This window comes from Empidonax traillii, unplaced genomic scaffold (assembly GCF_003031625.1).
Source record: "Empidonax traillii isolate 1590-97213 ecotype Southwest subspecies unplaced genomic scaffold, ASM303162v1 scaffold10:size5872457, whole genome shotgun sequence".
NCBI lineage: Eukaryota > Metazoa > Chordata > Aves > Passeriformes > Tyrannidae > Empidonax > Empidonax traillii.
Window position 1 is genome coordinate 17,430 of NW_020955203.1, and position 23,505 is coordinate 40,934.

Below are 23,505 nucleotides of genomic sequence, written 5' to 3' on the forward strand. Positions count from 1 at the left end.
TTGGGATGTGTTTCAGGGTTTCCTTCTCATCTGTTTTGTGTGCTGTCTTTTGGATTTTATTTTAAAATTTCTCTGCCTGCCAGCAGCTATTTTTTTTTCTATTTTATGCTCTGATATTATTTTTATGTAATGCTTGTTTTGCATGTTAATGAATTTTTTCCTGTATTTCTTATTGACAAATATTGTTACTCTCCCAGTATTCTTTAATTTTTTTTAATAGATACGTATTAATATTTTTTATTTCCTCTGTGTTTGCTCCCTCTGCAAATACCTTGCAGAATATTTTGGGGGGTATCTCTCATACCCCTGCACCCTGAGTTGCTTATCTTGGGTGTGTTCATTTTTAGAAATAAATGTATATATATCACAAAGGATTTTTCATCAGCTATTCATGCAGTAGTTGTGTTTTATAGATTTTGGTGGTGGTTTTTGTAGTGTTTTGAATTTGTTGTGAAAATGATGTTTGTGGGGGGCAGGAGTAGGCAGGAATGTTTGTATTTCACGTGCCAGTCCACTTACACCTAGAAAGTGAAAGCCGGCAAAGTTCCAAGTGGAAGTCATCCCTGCTTCCTGGACAACTTCCAGCAGCAAGATAACCTGATGGCTGCTGGTACAGTAAGAATGGGAGTTTCTCCTGAGGTTCTTTTCTAAATGTACAGTGTGCATGTTGATGCTGTAAATTCTCGCTGTGGATTTTTTTGTTGTTTGGGTCCTTTTGTTCTGTGTTACAGCATCTTCTCTACGCTATCTTCTCTGCTCATCTGTTGCAGAGATTTTACAGATGCCTCAGCTGGTGTGTGTGGTACCCAGTGAGCTGCTTGATGGAGCTTAAATCTATTATGTCTCATCACTTACTCTTTTTCCATCCTTTTTTGTCCCACTTTTTGAGCCTATTTCTGGTATTTCAGCTGCTTGACTTCAAGCAGCTTCTCCTGTGTGCCTTCTGTAGGTCAGGAGATATCTGTGGTGTGGAGAGCAGTGTCTCTTCTAATACTTTCTTTTGGGCAGGCATGAACTGCAAAGATAACTGCCTTGCAGTCGTACTTTCTAATGGCTGTTTGGTTTGAATGTGTGTATGCACAGGTGTGGGGGGTAGGGATATTCAGCACTGATGTGGTTTTCTTCTGCCGGAGGCAGAGTGGGAATACTTGCAATCCTTACACTCTGTTCTCCTGGATTTAATTATATTTTGTCCAGTTTATATAGGAGAAACTCCTAGTGTGTCAGTTCCAGTTCATACCCACTGAATTGTTGATGTCTCTCCTCTAAATCTTCTTTTTGTGACATTTTCATCAGGAGATGATAGGAGTGCTGCTTTTGAATAACTTGCTAAGACTTTTAATGTGAACTTGGTTGTGTTCTGTCGAGTGATTCATGCAGGAGTTGATAAAGGGGAATTACTTGGGAAGGAAAGGATTATGAAATAATGGCACCATTTCAAGTTACAGAAAGAACCAATAGTAAAACTTTGCCAGAATATTTCATGTTCAGTCATAGAGGACTGGGTGCAGAACACAGGGGAGTGATGCACAGAAGTGCACCAAGGTGGTGTCAACTCAGAAAGCATTTGAGGTGCCACGGAATTTGCAGAGAGGGGTACGACAAATGAGGATACTTTTCAAGTGTTTGAGAATGTGTGGAAATGGATGTTACTGGTTAAAGGATTAACTCTAGATAGATTGTAGGTGATGAGGAGTAAAACAGGAAAATTAGGAGGAGAAACAGTAGAGTACCAGGCCCACAGGTGGCGTTCAACCAGAGAGAGCAGGGGAAATTTGTTGCTTTTTCTCTCAAGCTGAAGTCCAAATGCTGCTTTGATTTTGCTGTCATGTCCTATCATCTCAGAGTGCAAGCCTTCTAGGGTGAGGAGTGTTTATTTTCCTGTAGAGGACCTAGAAGACTGATCCAAGACAGATGTCTCCACCTTTCTTATCATGTACCCCCATCAGTAAAAAATTTGTTAGCACTCAGAGTGTATTTTTATTTCTGAATTACACTGTATACATATATTCCTGAACTAACATGTATGTTATAAAACAGACATAAAAATAAAAATTAAAAAAGGAGGAGAGAAAGGTTAAATAAACCACTATTTTAAAATTCTGTAAGTTTTAATTTATGAACGTACCAAACCCATTTTCTTCTTGCATCCCAATGGATTGTCATGCGTGCCCCACTTTGGAGACTACTGACCTAAGGTCTCCTGTAATGTAGTTTAAATAAATTTTCCAGTCATCCAATAGTAACTATTTTTCTCCTTTTTTTTTTTTTTTCTTAATATTTTTGCTGTTTCACTGGCTGACATTTCCACTTTTTTAAACAGGGCATGGTACGGGGACAAAACCTTTAGTCTGCATACCTCCATGTTGTGACTTTGGCCCTGGTTCTGTTCCAGGCACAGCCTCACTGGAAGATGACAGCTGGGAGGGAAATTGTTTAGTTATTGCCTTTAACTTACTATTAAGAAATGAAATATTTGTATGTAATATTTTAAATGTCTGTAAAGTAAGTTCATTTTTAACTTGAGGATCCAGGTAAATTTTCATCTCTGCTGCAGGGCATAAGGTTAAATTGCACCCAAACTTCTTTTAGTTCTTGCTTTCGGAATTTTCTTCTGCATATAATATGGCGATGATAAGAGCTGTTTAGCTCTATTACAGTTTCAACTGTTAATGAATGATGTTGTCTCTTTCCAAGGATTACTACGGAATTACATTCCCTGCTCCTGCAACCTTGACAGGCAGAGATGGGAGCCTTGCTAACAACCCGTACTCAGGTGAGTGCTATTGAAAGACGAGGTTGGATAAGCAAGATGCTGTGGTTTCTAAGTGCAGGTTATCCTGCTGCTGCTGGAAGAGGAATTGTTCTTCTCTTCTGTAAGCATGTGGTTGAAGAAGCTCTTCTTCATTCCTGCTCTTTCTCTTTAGTCATCATTGTGCAAAGATGACGTTAACGCTATCCAAGGTTTTCAGCAATGGTTTTCATCCACTGCCATCTGATTACAGCTTGAAACTGTAGCCAGGGGTGCTGTAGTTCCTATAGTGATGGTATTAAGTGTTGTCATACTTCCTGGTAACCTTCAAAAAGAAAAACTTGTTTGGGATGAGGTAGATGTGACTGATGTATGTCACCACCTTAAAAACAAAACCCTGAGCTTGCTGCTCTGTAGGCTGCCAGAACATGCAGGTGTTTGGGAGTTTTCTGCTTCATAATCCCTTCTCTCAGGAGGCTGCTTTTGGGTTAATAATTGAATTTCCCTTCCTACTTCTCCAATAAGGTGGCCCACGATGCAAGCCTTGCTTTCCTGGCCTTCAGCTACTGTCTTCAGAACTTTGGTGGTGTGAGGAACTGGACATCTTAACTAGTCATGCTTGACAAATAAACAGACATTGGCAAAAATATACCCATCACTGCCTGTAAATCCTAACTTGCTTTCAGCCCATGAAGCTTAGCTAATCTTTTTAACCTCCAGAAGAGTGACACTTTAACCCAACAACCATTGGCTCTTCGGCTTTATTTACCATACTTCTGCTTTTAGCATATTTAATTGCAATGATCTGATAGTAATGAATCTGCTCAGACCATGTGAGATAGGTGAGTATCGGTATCTCCATTTTATCAATGGATTATTCATGGCACGGAGTTCTTGTGCCCTGAACAGGCAATATTCCTGTGGCTGTCAAGAACAAAGACTGGGAGAGGGCTTACCATGAACAACTGCAGGCTTTCAGGTGTAGGGTATGCTCTCTTCTGTAGTTGTCTGCTTGCATTCAGAGGATTTTAATCCATTGAATTCTCCATCTTTGGAGTGTCACTGATAGCCTTTCTGATCAGTTCGTTCTTTCGCAGGTGATGTAACAAAATTTGGACGTGGGGATTCCGCCTCTCCTGCTCCGGCCACCACGCTGGCCCAGCCACAGCAGAACCAGACACAGACTCACCACACGACTCAGCAGCCCTTCCTCAACCCCACCCTGCCCCCGGGGTACAGCTACACCGGGCTCCCTTACTATGCTGGTGTGCCCGGTGTTCCCAGTGCATTCCAATATGGGCCAACCATGTTTGTAAGTGTGACAGCCTAAATTGTAACCCTCCCTGCCTGCCTCTCTGGGTCTGGCTTTCTCCAACCCAAACATTCTACATCTTGGGATTATAGAATGGTTTGGGTTGGAAGAGATCATCAAAGACCATGTTGTTCCGACATCTCTGCCATGGGCAGGGACACCTTTCACTAGACCAAATTGATCGAAGCTCCATCCAGATCTACCAGCTTTCAGTTTAAAACCTCTGCCCCTTGTCTGGTCTCTACAGAGCCTGGCTGAATGTTTTTTCCATCTTTCCTATAAGCCACTGTGATGTACTGAAAGGTCACAGTAAGGTCTCCCCAGGGCCTTCTCTCCTCCAAGCTGAACAACCCCAACTCTCAGCCTGTCCTCATAGGAGAGGTGCTGATCCCTATGATCATCTTCCTGCCCTCCTCTGGATCTGCTCTGGCAGGTCCCTGGCTTTCTCGTACTGAGGACCCCACAGTGGAGTCTCATGAAAATGGAATAGAGTCAACTTCCCCAGTCTGCAAAGGATCTCCAAAAACATGCAATATGAGGAAACAGATGTAGTCCCTTCCAGGAGAAAAGAAGAAGTTTAAAAGGCCAGAACTCTCTCAAATAGCTGACAGTTTTCTCTAAATAGCTGACAGCTGCAGCTCATGGACTACGTATTCCTGAAAGCCCTTACTAGTCTCTGGAGAGTCAAGGGAGACCCAAAGCTGAGTCAGTGAGCTGAGAGTGCCTGGAGATCCTTTTAAGGATGGAGGAGACCCCATTAAGTGAGAAGGCAGGGCTGGAAGTCGCAGGAGGAAGAAGGTTATTTGGAAAGAGGTGCTGCTCCAGGCAAAAGGGTAGATGAGTCTACTTAGGGCCCTGCAGGCCAGTGTTTTATGAAACAGCCTCGGGCAGGAACTGATGATTAGTTTGATTTTGTGTTTTTTCTTCCTGGGTTTGTGGGTATAAGAATTTGCTGGTTTCGTGGAGCATATGACAGAAATATGCGGCCTGTTCTGAGGGAGGGCTGCACTGCAGTCACTCTAGCAAAAATCCTGGAGCTTGCACAGTTCCACTACAGCAACTTATTGCTGGAAGTGTGAGTGCCGTGCCAGCCCTCCCAACTCCAGACTGAATTTCTCTCGTGAGGCAGAGGTGCCTTCCCCGCTAGATGGCAGAGGGAGCTTGTGTTCCCCACTTCACGGCGCCTTTTGTTCCCTCCCTTTGTCCAGGTCCCTCCAGCGTCTGCCAAGCAGCACGGAGTCAACCTGAACACAGCGTCGACTCCCTTCCAGCAGGCGAGTGGGTACGGACAGCACGGCTACGGCGCAGGTAAGGGCTCCCCGCTGCGCTGCCCGCGTGCCCGCAGCGCTGCTTGCGCCCCGTAACACCTTGTCTTGTACACACCGGCAGGCTACGATGACTTAACGCAGGGAACGGCAGCTGGAGATTACAGCAAAGGAGGCTACAGTGGGTCATCTCAAGCACAAAACAAATCTGCTGGCACTGGACCTGGGAAAGGTAACACACGAGTCTGCTCCGGAGTGCGGTGTAGTAGGGCAAACTCCCAGTGCTGTGGAGCGAGCACAGCAGCCAGCGTTAAACGGGGTCACGATCCAAGCTGTTTCTCCATCTCCCGTATTCAAAATGCTTCTCTAATGGCCCAGGTGTTCCTTCTAAACCTCACTGCTGAACTCTGCATAAAGGGTTTGTGTGGCTGATGTGCAGCTTTGTCCACAGTTTTATACATGAGAGAGATGGTGAGATGTTTCCCCTGCCAAAGTTTTCTTTGCTGACAAACATAGTGGTCCTTCAGCAGTGCCATGTTTATGAAACCGGAGCAGTTGGATGCTGCTGCTGAAATGGTCCTCTGACAAGTGATGGCTAGATTTTAAGTTTCTTGGTAGGCCCCTGAGACACCCGTGTGTTATGGACGAGCAGGGCACCTCACACATCTCTAGGCTGTCAAGCTGCTCTCTGTACACCCTGTAATTCACGTTGTGTCATGCCTGGAAATGTTTTCTCTGTGACCGTAAAGGCTGAAGAATTTACACAGCTCATACGAAAGCTTTATTCTGCACATGCTGGTTAGACCTGCGAAGTGTGTACCGAACTGCTTAGCACTAACTAGTTCATCCTTGGGCTTAAGCAAATACCAAGCTTTGCTGTGCATTTGAAACACCAGATGATCATGCTTTCCTTGGTGGAGAAGCAATCCAAAACCCAACAATGTTTGGAGGAGGGTTACAGGCTTGAAGTAACCTGTGTTGCTAAGGAGTGCACATATGAGTCCAGTCCTCTGAGTCATCAGCCAAAGGAACCACTGGTTTTATCCTGATCCAAGTAAAATGATCAGAACAGTCCTTATAAAACTGTGAATAAGTGTCTGGTTTGAGAGCCACCTTGCTGGTGAGTGTTTCTGAGCCTGTTGTGCTGCCAAACAGTCCAGGTGGAAGCCAGTCTGAGTCAGTGATGTCCCTGGTGTCAGGGCAGGGTAGCATTGCAGGCCTCACTCTTCTGCAGGATGTGAAAAGACAAGGGCTCAGATATGTTGGAGAGGCTGTGTCTCATTGCTCAGGGCACCACTGGGAAGCTCTTGAATGCTGCAGAAGAGCCAAATGGACCTCTGATCCTAGGGGAAATCTGGCTTTTTGTGAGCTTAAATGTGCAGTGCAACCTGCTGCTGCCTGGTGAAGTGCACTGGAATCCAAGTGTAACTGCCACGTTATGGACTGGGTGATTTATCCCAGTGGGCTGGCTTCCTGCTTTGCAGTGGGAACGAGGAACTGAGCCCTTTTTTCTTTTCCCATGTGGGGTTGCTGTGGGTCTGAGATCCTGGAGAACCCTGCCAGGTTGGCCAGCGGCAGCAGCAGGGCTGCTGAGGCTGCTGGAGGCACTGGGAGCAAAGCATGGGGTCTTGCTGGGTGCTGGGTGGCGTTCTCATTCTCGGTGGCATTTTTGTTTTTCAGGTGTTTCTGTGACCTCAAGTAACACGGGTGTGCCTGATATCAGCGGCTCAGTCTATAACAAGACTCAGGTGAGCAATGCTGGACCCTCCTCCCCCATGGCACAAGGCCAGGCCTGTGACTCCCCTTCTGTTCCCAGGCTGGCCAGTCCCAGTGTCAGCAGGCCATGGCTTCTGTAATGCTGGCTCTGGTTGCTGCTGGACTGGTCCTCTGTCCCACTGTTCCTGCTGTGTCAGCTCCTGAGAGCAGCTGCTGGCAGAGGCTCACTGTGCCACATGCTGCCCAAGCTACCCCGTGCCAGCAGTGTCCTGGGTGCAAATGAAATGTGATGGGTGATAGGATTTTTAGTCAAAATAGTTCCCAAGGCAGGAGAGTCAGGAGGCCTCTTGCTTTTCACCAGAGGGACCAAGCAGTAGTGCCCATCCCTATGCCCAGGAATCCCTGTCCCACAGTCCCTGGAGGCCGTTGCTCAGCGTGCGACTTCCCAGGCAAAGCAGAAGGTGCCTGACAAGCTGAGCAGTGGGCTTATGTCCAGCTCCTGTTTGCTCCTCCCTGCACCCTCAGCAGGGGAATTGGTGTCTGGCTGTGATCCATACTTACAGGTAGCAAGCCAGCTGTCAGCCACATGCTTAGAGTTAGGGGTCAAGCAAGAGTTAGGGCCAGCAAGAGAAAGATATTACTGCAAGTTTTTGCATTTTGTTGGGCTTCCCTGGGCAGGTCAAGTAGTTCCAGGCTGAGCCCAGTCAGTGTGAGAAGAACTGATTAGGCAGCTGCTGCCATCCTATGTCCCTCTGAATGAAAAGAGGTCAGGGAATAAAGGAACACAATGGCTGTGAAATAAAAATGTCAGAACCATTAGTGCAGCTATATGGGTGAGAACAGGAGCTGAAACTCATCCTCAGGCATGCTGGCAGGTATTCAGTGTGACCTGACTTGCTCATGGGGTAGGTGAAAGGTTCGGGTGATGTGTGTTTGGGCCACTCTGTTTCTTGTCTGGCTGGGGCTGCTCCCACCAGTGTGACACTGTGCCCCTTGCCTCCCGTGCAGACGTTTGACAAGCAGGGATTCCATACTGGCACTCCGCCTCCCTTCAGCCTGCCCTCTGCGCTCGGATCCACTGGGCCCCTGAATCCTGGTGCTGCCCCAGGCTATGCTCCAGCCCCGTTTCTCCATATCCTCCCTGCGCATCAGCAGCCTCATTCCCAGATGCTGCATCACCACCTTCAGCAGGATGGGCAGGTGAGTCAGCCCCTTCTGCCTCTGCAGCTGCCCAAAGGCATTGCTTCCCCCATCCCTGCAGGGTCTTGTTGGGGGGGGGTTGTTTTATTCTGGTGTTTGCTTTGCTCACTGGGAAAGGGCCTTGGCAGTGACTACAGACTGACAGACTTGATGCTGTTGGCCAGCAAAGTTCAGCAAAGGGAAATGCCAAGTCCTGCCCCTGGCAAGAAACAGCCCCATGCACCAACATATATGAGGGATCACCCAGCTGGAATGCAGCTCAGCAGAGAAAGCCCTGGGGGTCCTGGTGGGCACCAAGGTGACCATGAGCCAGCAAAGTGCCCTTGCAGCAAAAAAGGACAATGGGATCCTGAGCTGCACCAGGCACAGCATTGCCAACTGTTCCTCAGTTCAGAGAACTGATCCTTGCCCTCAGCTCAGCCCTGGTGAGGCCACAGCTGCAGCTCTGTGTCCAGTTCTTGGCTTCCCACTATGGGAGAGGTGAACACACCGGAGAGAGTACAATGAAGAACCCATAAGGATGATGAAGGGACTGGATCATGTCTCCTGTGAGGAAAGTCTGGGACAGTTTTCAGCCTGGAAAGCACTGAGAGGGGATCTCATCAATGTAACAGAAACACCCAAAGGGAGGGTGTAAAGAGGAATGGAGCCAGGCTCTTCCCACTGGTGCCCAGTGACAGGAACAGAGGCAGTGGGCACAAACCGGGGCACAAACCGGGATGTTCTCTCTGAACATCAGGGAACATGTTTTTACTGGAATGGTGACCGAGCACTGGTGCAGGTTGCCCAGGAAGGTTTGGAGTCTTCATCCTTGGAGCTGTCTGGACACAGTGCTGGGCAGCAGGCTCTAGGTGATCCTTCTTGAGCACGGAGGTCAGACAAGCTACCTCCAGAGGTCCCTGTCAGCCTCAGCCAGGCTGTGACTGTGTAGAGCCCATCCTAATGTGGGGCCTGGAGAGATGGCTGAGGGGTGAAGCCAAGGCAGGCGCTGCTGTGCCCTGCCTGCGACAGGAGAGCAGAACATGAGCTCTTGGACTGTGATTCTGGGGGAAAATGAAACATCCCCGTGTAGGTTACATGTCAGCTCCAATTTGATTTCACCTGCACACTTGTTTCCTTTCCTCAGTCTAAATATTCCCTGGAAGAACAGAGTGTTCAACCTTGGGAGTCCAGAAATAGGACATGATTTCGCACTACAAACGTGTGACATTCTTGTCTGGTGCGCCGCCTCTGATCACCTTGGGAGAGCTCCTTTGCTGCTCCCATCCTGCTCCTCACTTTCCTTGTGCTTGACCCTATCTTGGGTGGGAGGCAGTGGGATGGTGCATTCCCAAGCTCCTGCTTGTTGTCCCCTGTGGCCATTCATCCTGGATTGCAGGATGCAGAGATGTTGCAGGGCAGGAACAGATCCCTTTCAGGGGGAGCATATCTGTGTTGGTGGCTGTCAGGGCTGTCCCTGCTGACCCTTGGGTGGGCCTGTCATTCCTGGGAGCTGTGGGGCTGTGGCAGCTGATGACGGTGTCTCCTTTGCTTCCCATCTCTAGGGTGGATCCGGCCAACGCAACCAACCCAGCACCATGCAGCAAAAGTCTCAGGCTACCAAAACCGCCTATGGCACTTCTCCATACTGGACAAACTAAATCCGAAATGGGGGAAGGGAGAGAGAACGAAAGGAGAGGAGGAAAAAGAAAAAAACAAACAAACAAACAAAAAGAAAACAAAAGAGAAAAAGGAAAACAAAAGCCGAAGCCCATTCCTGGAATTATTAGGAGAAGTAACTGCTCAGCCAAACGTCTGTGCGGGGAGAACTGCAGCCAGCCAGCCATCCTCTGTGTGACTCGCCTGCTTCCTCTTTGAGTTGCTGTTGTATGTAATATATTTATGTATGTATTTGTAAATGTAATAGAGCCTAAATGTGGTTTTCTGCATCTCGAAGCCTGTTTTATTTTCTTTGTAGGAAAACTAATTATTCATTTTCCATCTGCACCAGGGCATCCTTCCTTCCTTGTTTTTTTAGTGTTTTTTTTTTTTTAAGCTCTGTGGGTTTTTTAACTCTGTCAGACAAAAGATAAACTGGGCCTTTTATTTTTTGGAGGGGGAGCCCATTTATTTAATGCAGTTCTAAATTCAGGCAAATAAGGAGACCTGCCCTTCAAAAAAACCAAATCAAGATGTGTCCTGTTGGTTTTGTATCCATCCCCAGCCCCCAGTATAGCTGTTAATTTAAAGAGGGGGAAAATAAAAGAGAGAGAAAAAGAATTTTTTTATTGGCCTTCCCCTTTCTTTCATCTCCTCCCTCCCTCCTGCTGTGCAAGACAAACTGTCATGGGCTGTTTCGTCACTGTGGCCTTGAGCTGCAGCATCACCTTTGAATTTTTCAATTTTTTGATAATAATAATAATAATTAAAAAAAAAGGACAGGGTTTTCTTTTTTGTTTGTGGGGGTTTTGTTTTTGTTTTTGTTTTTTTGGTTTGGTTTGGTTTGGTTTTGTTTTTCAGTTTTTGTTTTGGGGTTTTTTTTGTTTATTTAGGGGTTTTTTTGTTGTTGTTTTTCTCTGTCAAGAGACCGGATGGCTCCTGGAACCTCCTTTGCATCATTAGAGGCAAAAACTATGTAGCAGTTTCTTAAATAAAAGTATAAGCTGTGTCTTGTACCTCTTTTTGCCCTGAGCCACCCTCCCAGGAAAGCCAGAGCTACTGGATGGAAACTTCATCTGTCCTTCCCCACTTTTTTTAAAACAAAGACCCTGGAGGCAACTCCTGGTCCTTCCTGTCCTGCACCAGTGCGGTGAATGTTCTAGGATTTTAATTTCTTTATACCCCTTCCTCCACCTAATAAAGATCTGAGCATATCACTGGTGTTTGTCTGCATTTTCAAAGGCTCCAGGAGTGGTGTTACCACCTGTCCCTTTCCACCTGCTCTGGCAACAGGAGCTGAGCTGGGAGGGTAAGAGCAGCAGGTGGGTCTGACCAAGGTGAGTTCACCTGGGGCTGAGAGCTCTCAAGCAGCTGCAGCAGGGATGGGATCGGGGCAGGACCCTGGCTCCTGCCAGGAGCATCGTCTCTGCCCTTGGAGTCTTCTGAGGTGGTGCTGAGTCCCTGTGGAGCAGCTGGGATGGGGAGGGAGCAGAGCTGCAGCACTGCCCTGCCTTGCTTTGCCCACGAGGTCCATGGGCTGCACTGGGAGGAAGGGCAGTGGTGAGGGCTCCCCGGGGAAGTCTCCTGCTCATCCTCCTGAGCAGCGCAGGAAGTGGGTAAATATGTAGCACACAACAGGCAAGGGGATTCTATTTTCCCCTCAAGATCCACAAAAAATTGTTTCTATCCTGAGAACCGCTTTTAATTTTGTTACCAGCAATCAGGCACTCTGGGACCCAGTTGTCACGCAACCCTCCCCCAGCCTCTGAGCAGCACAAGAACTGCCCTGGCCTTCCTCTGCCCTGGCTCAGGTTTTGACACTGCTCGAACTCCAGCAGCTGCTGCAAGCTCTTGGCAGCTGCTGTCCCACTGCCACCGGCTTTGGGATGTTAAGAAGGGCAAGGATGTGCCTGTGGGCTGGGGCCTCCCAGTTTGTACAAGGGCTGTACAAGCAGCTGGGCCCTGACAGCAACAGGACCTCATTTACCCACTATCTGAGCTGCTGCCTCTCAGGAGTTCTTCACACCCCCCCCCCCCCAAAGAACTGCCTTCATTTGAGTTCTTGTTTGCAGATACCTGGTGCTGCCCTGCAGGTGTAGCTCAGTCCTTTTGTGTGTGTCAAGGTCCAGAAGCAGCTGGAGCTGGGAAAAGGCAGCAGGTGAGAGTTGGTGCCAGCCCACAGCAGCCCCTGAGCCTTGGATTCCTGGCAGAGCCACTGCAAGAACTCCTGCCAGTGCTTCTCCACTGTTTCCAGCCACGCAACTTCCATCCTCAGCCTGGCTGAGAGCACAGGGCAGCACACGGACTGTGGCGTCCTACAGCACCCTTCTCTTCCCCAGCACCTGGCAGCCAAGGCAGCTCCAGCACCTTCCCAGCTGCTCTGGGATTCTGCCCACAGGCAGAGTGTCGCAGTCAGCCACAGGGAGGCTCCTCTGCTTTCCTTGTGAGACTCAACAAGGTGTTTCTCCCTTTCCCTACGCTGTCAGTTCTGCAGGACTCTGCAGCAATTTCCTCTCTAAGCCCTGTTCAGGCACTGATGGCAGAGCCGAGGTGACCCAGCTGCACTTGGCTGTCCAGGAAAGGCGGGGGAATCCCTCCCTCCACGAGCAGCAGCTGGGTTTGCTGGATGGGCTGGAGCTGGAGGGAGCAACTCCTGTCAGTTCTGGGCAGCCCAGTGCTGGAGGGCCAGGCAGGAGATACAAGCAAACCAGATCCCAGACAGCACCATCCCTGTGTGTCCCATTCCCCAGTATGGAGGCTCCTTTGGGAAGGCAGCTCCACCATTCCTCCAGCACAGCTGTGCACCCAAAGCACTTGACCTCAGCTAGATTTGACTGGGCAGCTGCTACTCTGCCACTGACGCCAAGTGCAGCCGGTGCAAACCCCTGCTGCTTGTCCTGCTAATTTTAGCCCAACTGCAGCATCGAGGCACAGCAAACACACTTCCCTCCTGGGCCTGCAGGGAACAGCGTGGGCCAGGCAGGGCCAGCAGCCATGACCTCATTCTCTCTGCCAGGCGTCTGCACGAGGCCAAAGCCATTCCCTGCCCCAGCAGTGGAGCTCCCTGCTGCCGTGTCTGATCCTTTCAGGAGCGCTGTGCTCCTGCCCTGCCAGAGCACCGACCACCAGCAGCACCACGGCCCCACGGCCGCAACTCTGACCCACGTCCTGCCTCCCTGCTCCAGTCACAAATCCATGAAACAGCTTCTCACTGGTCTCCCCCTTCCTGACTTAAGAAGACTAAATACAACAGCAAAGCCTGTGGCCTTTTCCCAAAGTCCCCCTCTAAATCAGTTTGTTCTTTAGTCTTAGGTGCAGGCGGCTGTCAGACAGCAGCTTTATTTCCCAGTAACCTCACGGATTTTTGTGTATGGGTGTACACACTGATACCAGAGCAGCACTGAACTTTTCATTCAAAGCTTTGAATAACCCATGCAACGCAACCAGGAAAGTAACAGTACAGAAATATTTTCATTTCACATTTTTATTAGTAGACAGATGTGCAGAAAAGACAAAATATAACTACTGAAGGGGAAGACAACACAAAAATGCATCAGTTAATTCTTTCTGGTAAATTATACTGAAGAAAAAAAGGAAAACATCTGGGAGTTCAGCTAAGAAAACTACTAAGAAATCTAGTGTACCCTGCTGGTTTCAGAATGGTTGAAAACTGCATTTGAAGGGACTTGTAAGTTGCAAATGTAAACGCTAATATTGGCTGAAACAGGAGAAAAAGGGTTAAGAAAAAACAGAATACACAGGGTAGGTAAACATTTTTCTGCAATCATCTCTTAAATAGTTTCAAAAAAATCCCCTCATACTTCAGTTGTATCTGAAAAAAAGGAAACCAGCAAGTCAACAAGCAATGACACTGCACAAGACAGTGGGGGAGAGAAATTAGTCTGGTTATTGTTGGAGCGCTCAAAAGAGGTTGCTTTCTTGTCTTTAAAAAAGGGTAAAACAAGAGTCATAATAATGCATCTTACAACACCAAGCTTGGAAATACAAGTCACTGGAGAGTATACAGTGAAGACGGTCAAAAGTACAAGGGAAATCCTGAAAGATGCAGTATCCTCATTTCCAACCCAGCCATCAGCAAAGCCAGCATTGTCACCCTCTGCTCCTTCACCACCCCCAGCCACCTGAAAGCTGAAGGTTGGTGCCCCTGTCCCGGCATGGCCCTGGGACCAGTTCTGCAGCCAGGAGACAGGGGCCCTTTTGCCACTCCTGATGCTGCCCTCGGAGGGCTGGTGTGAGGCTGGGGGTGCCCCACCCTCGCTGGATGCAGGGGGCAGCCCCGCTGTCAGCTGCAAAAAGCACCTGGGACTGAGTCAGTCCTTGCTGGAAGGTCGAGCTGAAGGAGCAGGACACCTCAGGAGGGTGCAGCTGCCTTTCCAGGTAACATGCAAGCAGGAGGGCAGAGGGCCGTGGGAAGCAGCGGGGACAAGGAATCACCACTTGGGCTGCCTTCACTCCCTGGGGGCAAAGGGATGCACATCCCCGGGCAGGGACTGTCCCTGCTGCAGCAAACCCCTGCCAAGCAACACTGAAAACAGATCTGCCTCGCTCATTTCACACGGAACCCCACATAACTTCCTCTCCTCCCCGAGGGCCGCCTCCCCTCCTCTCCCTCCGGGCAGCACACTTGGAACTCAGTCTCGCCCGGGGCACAGCTGATCCCGAACAAACCCCTGGAGAGGCTGCAGCTGGTGACGTACCATGGAAAACCCTGAGATACACGGAGGGGACGAGCAGGTCCTGGCCATGGTGATGCCTCTGTGCCTGTGGGGACCGAGGGTCCCACCCAAGCAGGGGCAGCACCCCTGAGCTGCTCCGGGGCTGCCAGAGCTGGCATCAGATCCAGGAATCATGCACAAGGTGAACTTGGGGCACTGCACCACAGCCAGGATGCTGAGGGACTGGGGAAGAGGGTTCTGAGACAGGAACATGCATGATTCGATCCCCCTGACCACGATGGAGGGCCCTAAGCTCTGCCAAGAGCTCCCAGAAATGTGCGGGATGGCGAGCTCAGGGCACCGGCTGAATGAAGCACGATGCTGGAGACAGACCCTGCTGCCGGCCTTCCCTTCCAGCCCAAAAGCCCTGCCTCGTGGGGGGCTGCCCGTGTTTCCTGTGCCCCAGTCAGGTGGGCAAGGGAGAGCCCAGCACCACCCACCCTCTGCCCTGGGGGCACTGGGACAGCCTGGACACCACAGGCACCAAGAGGAGCTCTGACCTCTGCCAGCCCCACAGAGCCCGTGGGGCTGCAGCAGAGCTGCGCCCACCCACAGGCAGGCAGCATAAGCAACAGAAAGCTGCACAGGGCTGGGGCTGCAGGAAGCAAGGGCTGCTAGTGGGGCAGGAGAATACTGGTCTCTCTTACTGCCAAAAATAAGTTTAGGGTGAATGGCGGCCCACTGGGCAGCAGGGTGTACATCTGTTCTCATCCCTGCAGAGGGGGGCAGCTGGCAGCAAATGCCAGCAGAACAGCTAAACTGAACTTTTGCAACCCTATCCTAGTCTGAAAAAAAAGCAATTAAAAAAAAAAAATAAATAGCAATCCAGGGCTCAGTTGTACAGACGTGAAGTGTTAAGTGTTTATTTTAGGGTTCATCTCACAAGCCTTTTCCAGAGACAGAGCTGATTGTGCCCTCTGGGGCTCCAGAGGCCAGCTATATTTCCTAACTTAGTAGGTTGAAAAGGAATACTGTACCTTTCAGTGACATCCCATCAAGCTCAACACACAGTAGCTTTACACTCTCCGCCCCACACCTTATAAAGGAAAAGCCACCACCACAAGGTTAAACGAATGTACACACGCTATTATTGTAAATGGAGCAGCTAAACCTTGGCAATTTGCTTCGTGGGGATTTTTTTTCTTCCCAGTAAATGCAGCACTTGAGCTCCTGAAAACCCGGCTTCCAATGGGTTTGTTCCAGCTTTAAATACATTAAACATCTCAATGCAAGACTGTATTTAATTCAAGAATCTAAACGCGAGCAAACCTGTTTTGCTGTGAGCGTTTCGTAGAGAAGTGAAAAGGGGAGTTTCTTTTTTAAAAAGAAATCGTAATACAGTGATGAAAGGGTTAAGAATGCAAGAATTCAGACATTCTGTGGAGGGTCTCTAAGAGGTCCATAAAAAAGGAGCAAACAGATCCATACAACAGGAGACAGCAGGAGACAAAGTTTTGTGTTGGGTTTTTTTTTTGTTTGTTTGTGGTTTTTTTTTCTTTTTTTTCTTTTTTTTTTTTGACACCCCCCCCCACTTTTTTTGCTGGACTGCTGCTAGGTTACCGCTGCTCCCTTCTGGCCTGAGTCGGCAGGGCAGTACAGGGGCATAGAGGGAGCAGGTCACGACTCCTCGTTGCCAGAATCATCATCATCGTAACAGTCGGCATCCTCCTCCTCCTCGTCTTCGTCGTCAATGTCGTCATCGTACAAGTCGTCGTAAAGCAAATCTGAACTGTTGTCATTGGAAGGCACTTTAGTTTTGATGCAGTACTCTGCCAGTGTAGTGGGGACCTTCACGCCATCCTTCTCTGCCTCAGCTTTGGTAGCCAAAACCTGTTTCCTGTGGGGAGAAGGACACAGCGGGAACGTGAGCAGGGCCAGCGGCAGCTCGGCTCCACTCCCCCCTCCCGGCCAGCCCCAGCCCAGCCCTCCTGGCAGTTCAGAGTCAGGAGATTGGAGGTTTGGATAAAGCACCACAAACAGCACTGGAAATGGACTTAGTTCCTGCAGTCCCAGCCTTGTGAACACAGCAAGGGTGTTTGCAGCAACATATGAAATCCGTTATTTCACAGGACTCCATGTAAGACCCATGCCAGAGCTCAGAGCAAATTCCATTTGCTACAGCAGGAATGGTCAGGGATTTCCTGCATGATTTATTGACTCTACTCTGACAGCTCTACCTCCCATGTGCTCAGAACTGCCATTCCCACAAGCCTTTGGCAGGTCTGAGCTCCCAGCAGAGGACAAGAGCAGCTGGAGTGTGTGGCTGCACCCCAAGGCACAGCCGTAACCCCAGCCTGGGGCTGGCAGAAGCCAAGTGTTTCCCATCCCCCCAGGACAGGCTCTGGCTGCTGCCTCCCAGCAGGGAGGAACAGATGGCAGCCTCATCCCCTCATCCCCTCATCCCCTCACCCACCCGCCTGCTCCTCAGCCTGCCATTCCCTGCGCAGGGAGTACATCCAGCTCTGCAGATGCCGAGGGAGCTGGAGGACTGAACCTCCTAGCTCGGTTCTCTGCACAGACAGACTACCCTGCCAGCTCCAAAAGGGGCACATCCTGCTGGCCCAGCTGGCACAGCCAGAGCAGATGTGGCCTCACGGCAGCAGTCCCTCTCCAGGCTCTGCAGCGGCCCTGGCTCACTCTCACATCACCTCCCTGCGGCTCCCGACGAACCATGAACTCAAAAGGCAGCACGGAGCAGTGCTTCCAGCTAATCAAACCCAGCTTTGCAAGGCCTTGCCAAATCCCACTGATACTCCTTCGAATTGGAGGGACATGATTATGATTCATACGTGCATTAAGCACAGGAATTAGTAGGATGCAGTCAGTTTCCATCACATCCCAAGCAATGCAGGGCTCAAAAGGCAAGCAGGGACTCTGACGGGGATTTACCAGTAGCCAGTAGGTTTTGCAGAGCATCATGACAGATTAGTCTGAAAAAAGGACCATTTAAAGACATATTAGCCCAATCCTCCTGCCCCAGAAGTCTGCTCTGCTTCTGTGCCCTGAAAACTCTGGAGGTATCAGATGCATGGACTTGGAATAAGGTGATAAAATTAATTTCCGAAGAAACAACTACTGCAAGAAATGAGTTTCAGCAAATTCTGGAAGCAGCCCATTTTACAGGATCCAACGCAGGAGGCTGGCAGCACAGCATCCCACGTGGAAAAGCTTACCTTATGATTTCGGCGTACTCCTTGTCTTTTCCTTTACTGTCCCTCCATTTCCTGAACATGACTGATGCATCCACGTTGGCTGGGGAGAATGTGTTGGGCTCATTAAGCAAAGAGATTACACTCAGTAAGATAGTCCTGAAAGAGGTAACCACAACAGCAGAGTCAGAGCTAATGCACTCATGGATTCTGGATGCCGACGACTTCTCTGGATGATGCATCAGAAACTTGTTTGAAGTCAAGTCTTAAGCTGAGGATAATATTTTAAGTGAGAGCAGATATTTATGAACCTCACACCCTGGCCATCCATGAGGAAAGGTGACACGACACAAAGCTCATGTGCCTGCAGTTCAGCGTGTCTGGGCACGTGCTTGTGACATGGCAGCAGGCAAAGCTGCAACCAGAGCACAATTCAGCTTGTCCACACCACTCACAGATGGTGCGGGGCTGGGAGCCTGCTCAGTGAGCCTGTTCCCACTGGCATGCAGCCCCTCAGCAGGAAGCCAGGCTGTTTGCCTGCCCTGCACAAGGAGAAGGAAGGACCATTAGGATCCAAGGCCATCAGAAAAGGCTGCACTGCTTTGCCTCTGCCCCACTGGGTGGTAAGAGGTTGAGGCCGTGGGCAAGTCCCTCCTCTCGTCAGCTCGTGCATCACTCAAAAAGCTGCAGCAGCAGCAGCACTCGAGCACAGGAGGGGAAGGCAGTGCAGATGTTTTTCAACACCCAGGCCAGCTGCCAAGGCCCAGAGGGATTCAGCTGCTGGTGCTCAGCAAAGCCAGCATGAGCCAGTCACGTAACCCCTGGCAGACAGACATCCTTCTTGGATTTCCAGCAGCAACCCAGACCTCGCCAGCTGCCCTGCTCTGCTGGCATTTACCAGGGGTAAACACCACCCCCTTGCCCAGAGACCCTTCTCCTGTAGTTCCTGCAGCTCTCTGCACTTCAGCTCCTGTGCCACAACCAGCACAAACACCAACAGCGAGCCCCGCCAGGCAGGTCCGCACACCAGGACACCGCAACAGCTCCACCTGTCCCGGTGGTCCTGACAGCAACAGCTTCCCATCCAAGGGCAGGGAAGAACAAGAGACAAGGAGTAAGGCTTGAAACACAGCAGTACACGACAGCCCCTTTGCAGAACTCGATTAAAGGAGACTTGAAGCCACAGTTGTATTTGCACTGATTCAAGGGCATTCTCAGAGCAGCATGTGCTCAGTACATCTACCAGATCATATATCTGGGATGCAATTCCAGGAAAAGCTCGGCCATATTCTTTTTCTCATTCTTTTTCATTTTCTATTTCTCATTCTCATTCATTGCTGATTTTCTTGAGAGGTTTTGAAACTAAACACTTGTGTCTGACCAGACTAGCACGGCTATCAGAAGAGTCTTATACAATTTATTTTCCAAATTATGTAACTCTGTAGGAAAAGAGATCTGCAGCTCCAGAAAAAACCCTGTCTGGTCAGACTGGAATGATGGGCAGAAGAGATCATCATCTACTTCATCTCAAGAACTTGTTTAAAAGCCTTTGATTCTCAGCAAAGAGGCTGCAAAGCCACCATGTAGCTTCAGCATCGTGCAGCAGCTTTACCGTAGAGCAAAGTCGATGGAATCCCAGGGATCACGTCCTAGCATGTTGTTTCATGCAAGCTAACAGAGTGAAGACCAGGGATTTCAAACCTGGTTCTGCTTCCTTACATCTCCCACCCCATTCTGGGGAACAGTGAACTGTTTCAAAGGGGTTCCAGTGCTGCTGTCTATAGAGGAGTCTCTACACATCCCTTTGCCACTCGGGAAGAGCAGCCAGCACAGACATGGTGTAGATAAGCTGGTGCTCCCAACCAACACATCCTATTACATTCCTCGTTGAAAAAGGATTTTTTTTTTTTTTGTTCTAGCTGCTATCCACTCTGTAGCCTCTCAGAGCCACTTTTAGAAGTGGGCACAGATTTGTCCTAGCACACTTTGCTCTCCAGTATAAGTTAACAGTTTTGGCTTAGCTTGTACTGATGGTTACTTTGGTGTGTTGAGCTATTTGCAGGGCCTGCCCCAACCTTAGGCAGCCAGAAAAGCCAAGAAAACTGGGAATCCTTGGGAAACGAAGGAATAGTGAAACAGGACATCACCTATCTGCACAAGATACAGATGTACCAACTTATCAAATGCTGTGCTGAGTTCTGGCCTGTGCAGCTCAAGGACAGGGAGGAGACAGGGGAGACGGAGAAGGGCAAACAGAATTATCAAAGAGCCTCACCTGACACCACTCCCTCAGATCCATGGGACACAGGAGGCAGTTTTCTCTGCCACACAGATCACAGCTGCATTCCTTAATATCTTGCTGGGTGTTTGCTGTATTTACTCATGCCCTCCTCACCCATCTCCAGTGATGGGAAAGTCCATACTTGATTGTGTTTAAAAAAAATTAATGAGCCTGCATGACATCCTTAGAGGTGGAAGCACAGGTGCTCTCAAAGTTGAAGAATGACATTTTTCCCCCTTAAACACTTCAACCCTGGTCATGTCTGGCAAACACTCAGCAGGATTTAGGAAATGCAGCAGTTGAGGAGCAGCCCCTGGTTACACAGGCAGCTCATGACAAGCACGCTGCCTTCCACACTTTCAGCCCCACTGCCTCCCTCTGACACTCTGGAGCCTTCCAATGCCAGATGGGACTCCAGCAGGATGTGTTTCTGCTGGCACTCAGGCCAATGGCTGATGCTGGTAGCAGAGTATCAGTGAAGGATGAGTTTTATTTACATGTTCTGATACAGCTCAGGAATGTTTCGCCTGCATATGTCACCCTTAAGCCCAAACATTCCATGAGAGTAAGCACCAAAACCTGCAGCTGTGGTGAGGGAGAGCAGAAGTCAGAGAAGTTGAATATAATGAAATACTCAAAGTGTTTATGTGATCTGCGTAATTAATGCCCAAAGCTGTTTCCTAGCAGTGAGTTGAGGCTCACCTACTCAGCTCTTTATGGGCAGTGTCTTGTAATGAGAAGGAAATTCAGCTGCTGTTTCGAAAACATGGACAGGCTAGGCGTGGAATGCCATTGGTACACAGTGATCCTTTGTTCTTTTGGCAGGAAGAAAACTACCCAGGTAACTGCTCAAGATACCACACGGCAGGACAGGAGATAGACAAACAACAGAAGGCAAACAAAAGTCTTCTACTGGGCCTAAATACTCAAAAATGTACTTTTCCATTAGTGGTATCCTGAACAAGATAACAATGACTGGGAAAGGCAAGAACATTTGAGATAATTTGCCTTAAGAGCATGAAAGCCTGTGAATGGGACAGAAGGTTCCACACTGTCAGCCCAGTATCAGGACAGAGAGTACCTTCAGTACCTTCAGACAGCTTGGTAAGCCTGGTTTCCACTTCAGGCCTTAAAACCCCAAAGCTTTAAATTCCTTTCTAAGCCTCTCCCAACTTAAGCCTTAGTCTTGTAGAGACAACAGGCCTCTGAAGTCACTATTGCACATGACATCCACAGTTACCTGACATTTTGGGTAGGGTTCCACCTCTCAGATGGCAGCTCTCCACTTTGTGGGTCATCTACAGGTGGGTGAAGAATTGAAATACATACATCTCCATTCTGCAAGACAGAAAAAAGCACTGAGAATAGCCTGGCTTGAGGCTGAAGTCTGATGACGCAACTCCACCACTTGAGCAGTTTAGCCTTGTTGATATGAACACCCAAAAAAAAGAAAACCCAAACCCAAACTAGCAAGAACTGGAAGTGGTTCTCCATTCATCCTGGGATCTACTTTATTTATACACAAGGGTTAGTCTGCAAATTAGCAAAAAACCCAGTCTAAAGTTAGAGACAGTCATGTTTAAAGAATGCAGCAAAGCAAGCAAAAATAGTAATAAGATAGCATAAAACTTAATTGGTCTCCAGATAGCAAGTACTGTCACAGTGATAGAAATAAGCTTTAGTCACAGGAGATTCAAAGTAGGGTTAAAAAAATTTGGTGTTCCCAGTGGTAGCTGAGTTTGCTACAGGAATTTTTGAATTGAAGGGTTTATCACTCCCTATTAGCTCAGGTACGAAAACATTTGTTCTCCCAGGACACAGGGATGTTGAACAGATGGCGTGGGGCAGGCTTGCACTGCTCCCCTAGGACACAGCTGTTCGAAATATCAGATGAAAAAGCAGGAGATGCTCTCTGAAGGTTTCACTGAAAATCCCTTCCAGCATGCGAGATATTCTGGCAGCATATGGAAGCCATACAGCCAGGTAATCCCCCATATGTGTTCCACTCACCACTGTTATGGCCTGAATATAGATTTAAAGCTCCATAATGCCCACCCTTTATAAACATTTGGAAAAGCCTGAAACCCCAATTCTCCATCAGCAACAGCCCTCTGACACAATTGCTTTGTAGGAGCGCTGTGGCAGTATCCACCACATCCAATATCCTCCACTAAAGTACTCCAGGGACTCGTGGGGTCCCAGTGCTTTACTGCAGGATGGGGTGAAGGTGCAGACGAGTCCTAAGGCCAGCCAGCAGATACTGGCCTCCCCAGGCCCTACTGGCTTGCTCCCCCTTGCTGCTGGGGTGACGTACAAGTTCCTTGAGGCAGCCCCACACCTTCAGGAGGCACAGCCTGAGCTGAGGGGCAGCACTCACGCCGCCCCTGGTCACCCCACTCAGAGGCACAGCTTGATGGCAGGATCAGTCCTGTTTAGGATTCCAGGCTGGCAGCTACCCACACATGTGGTCCCAGGCCCTTCCAGCACTGCTGGAATGCAGAGCTCACAGCAACAGCATCTGTGCCTTTGAGCCCAAGCCAGTGATCACAGCCACAGATTGCAGCAGCTCACCTGAGGGGCCTCGCAGACATTTCAACTCATCTTGATTAACAATGACTTTTGTTTCATAGCCAAGAAAAGATCCTCCATCAGCGTTGGAGGGTTGTGATCAGGATCCAGATTTCAGTGGCGCACCAACCCTGCCAGGTTTGCTAATCTAGCCAGCCCTTGTCACTTTGAAGCAGGTTTTAGTGAAGAACACAGCACTGCAGCACCTGGAGCTGCTGAATACCACAGCACATACTTATGTTGCTGGAACAGTTTGCCATAAGAAGGCAGTTTCCTTTTTAGGACTCCAACAGGCTTGTGCAACCTTGGAATTTTTTTAGTATCATTTTAAGGTAAAGTTAACTTCACTAATGTTAATTTATGTTCCCAGTCCATCACATTTTTATTAATAATTTAGTTTAGTTTTTCCTTTAACCCTTTCCTGGGAGAATGCAATGCTGGTGGCTCAGAGGAGGCATCACAGCACTCAGGAGAAGTTCCTGAAGCGATGAGGTGAGCAGCATGTGGACAAGCAGATGTTTGGCAACACGAGGGAGGCAAGGATGTGAGAAGTTTCCCTCTTGCAACAATCAGTGTTACATGTTTGGGAATTGCACTGCATTAAAGTCTGGAAGGGTAAAGGGTAATGGGGCCTGGTGACATCAGCACAAGGTTTTAAGGATCAGGGTAGGCAAGGAGTGAACCTTTTCCTACATACATTATGAAATATACAGACAAGGAGGATGAGGCATTCATCTGCCAACGGGAAATAGCCACAATTCTATCTAGGACTGAGAAATCCTGTGTCATAAAAATAACGAACAAGACAAGACAAGAGGGCACGGGCTTAAGCTCTGCCAGGGGAGGTTTAGGTTGGATATTAGAAAGAAGTTCTTTCCAGAGAGAGAG

General features: G+C 48.9%; 1 protein-coding gene and 1 pseudogene across 1 annotated transcript in view; one reads left to right on the forward strand and one right to left on the reverse strand.

The window, feature by feature from the left end:
- Positions 1 to 2,664: 2,664 nt before the first annotated feature.
- On the forward strand, positions 2,665 to 11,097 carry LOC114058108 (annotated as a pseudogene).
- Positions 11,098 to 15,458: 4,361 nt separating this feature from the next.
- LOC114058116 (ubiquitin-conjugating enzyme E2 R2) overlaps positions 15,459 to 23,505 on the reverse strand; it is a 51,178-nt gene continuing 43,131 nt past the window's right edge. The window contains exons 3-5 of the mRNA XM_027885127.1: positions 21,290 to 21,387; positions 17,793 to 17,927; positions 15,459 to 16,456 (exon numbers count right to left, since the gene is read on the reverse strand). Coding sequence (XP_027740928.1) covers positions 16,237 to 16,456; positions 17,793 to 17,927; positions 21,290 to 21,387 — 453 coding nt within the window. The 3' untranslated portion in view covers positions 15,459 to 16,236. The remainder of the gene's footprint in view (positions 16,457 to 17,792; positions 17,928 to 21,289; positions 21,388 to 23,505) is intronic.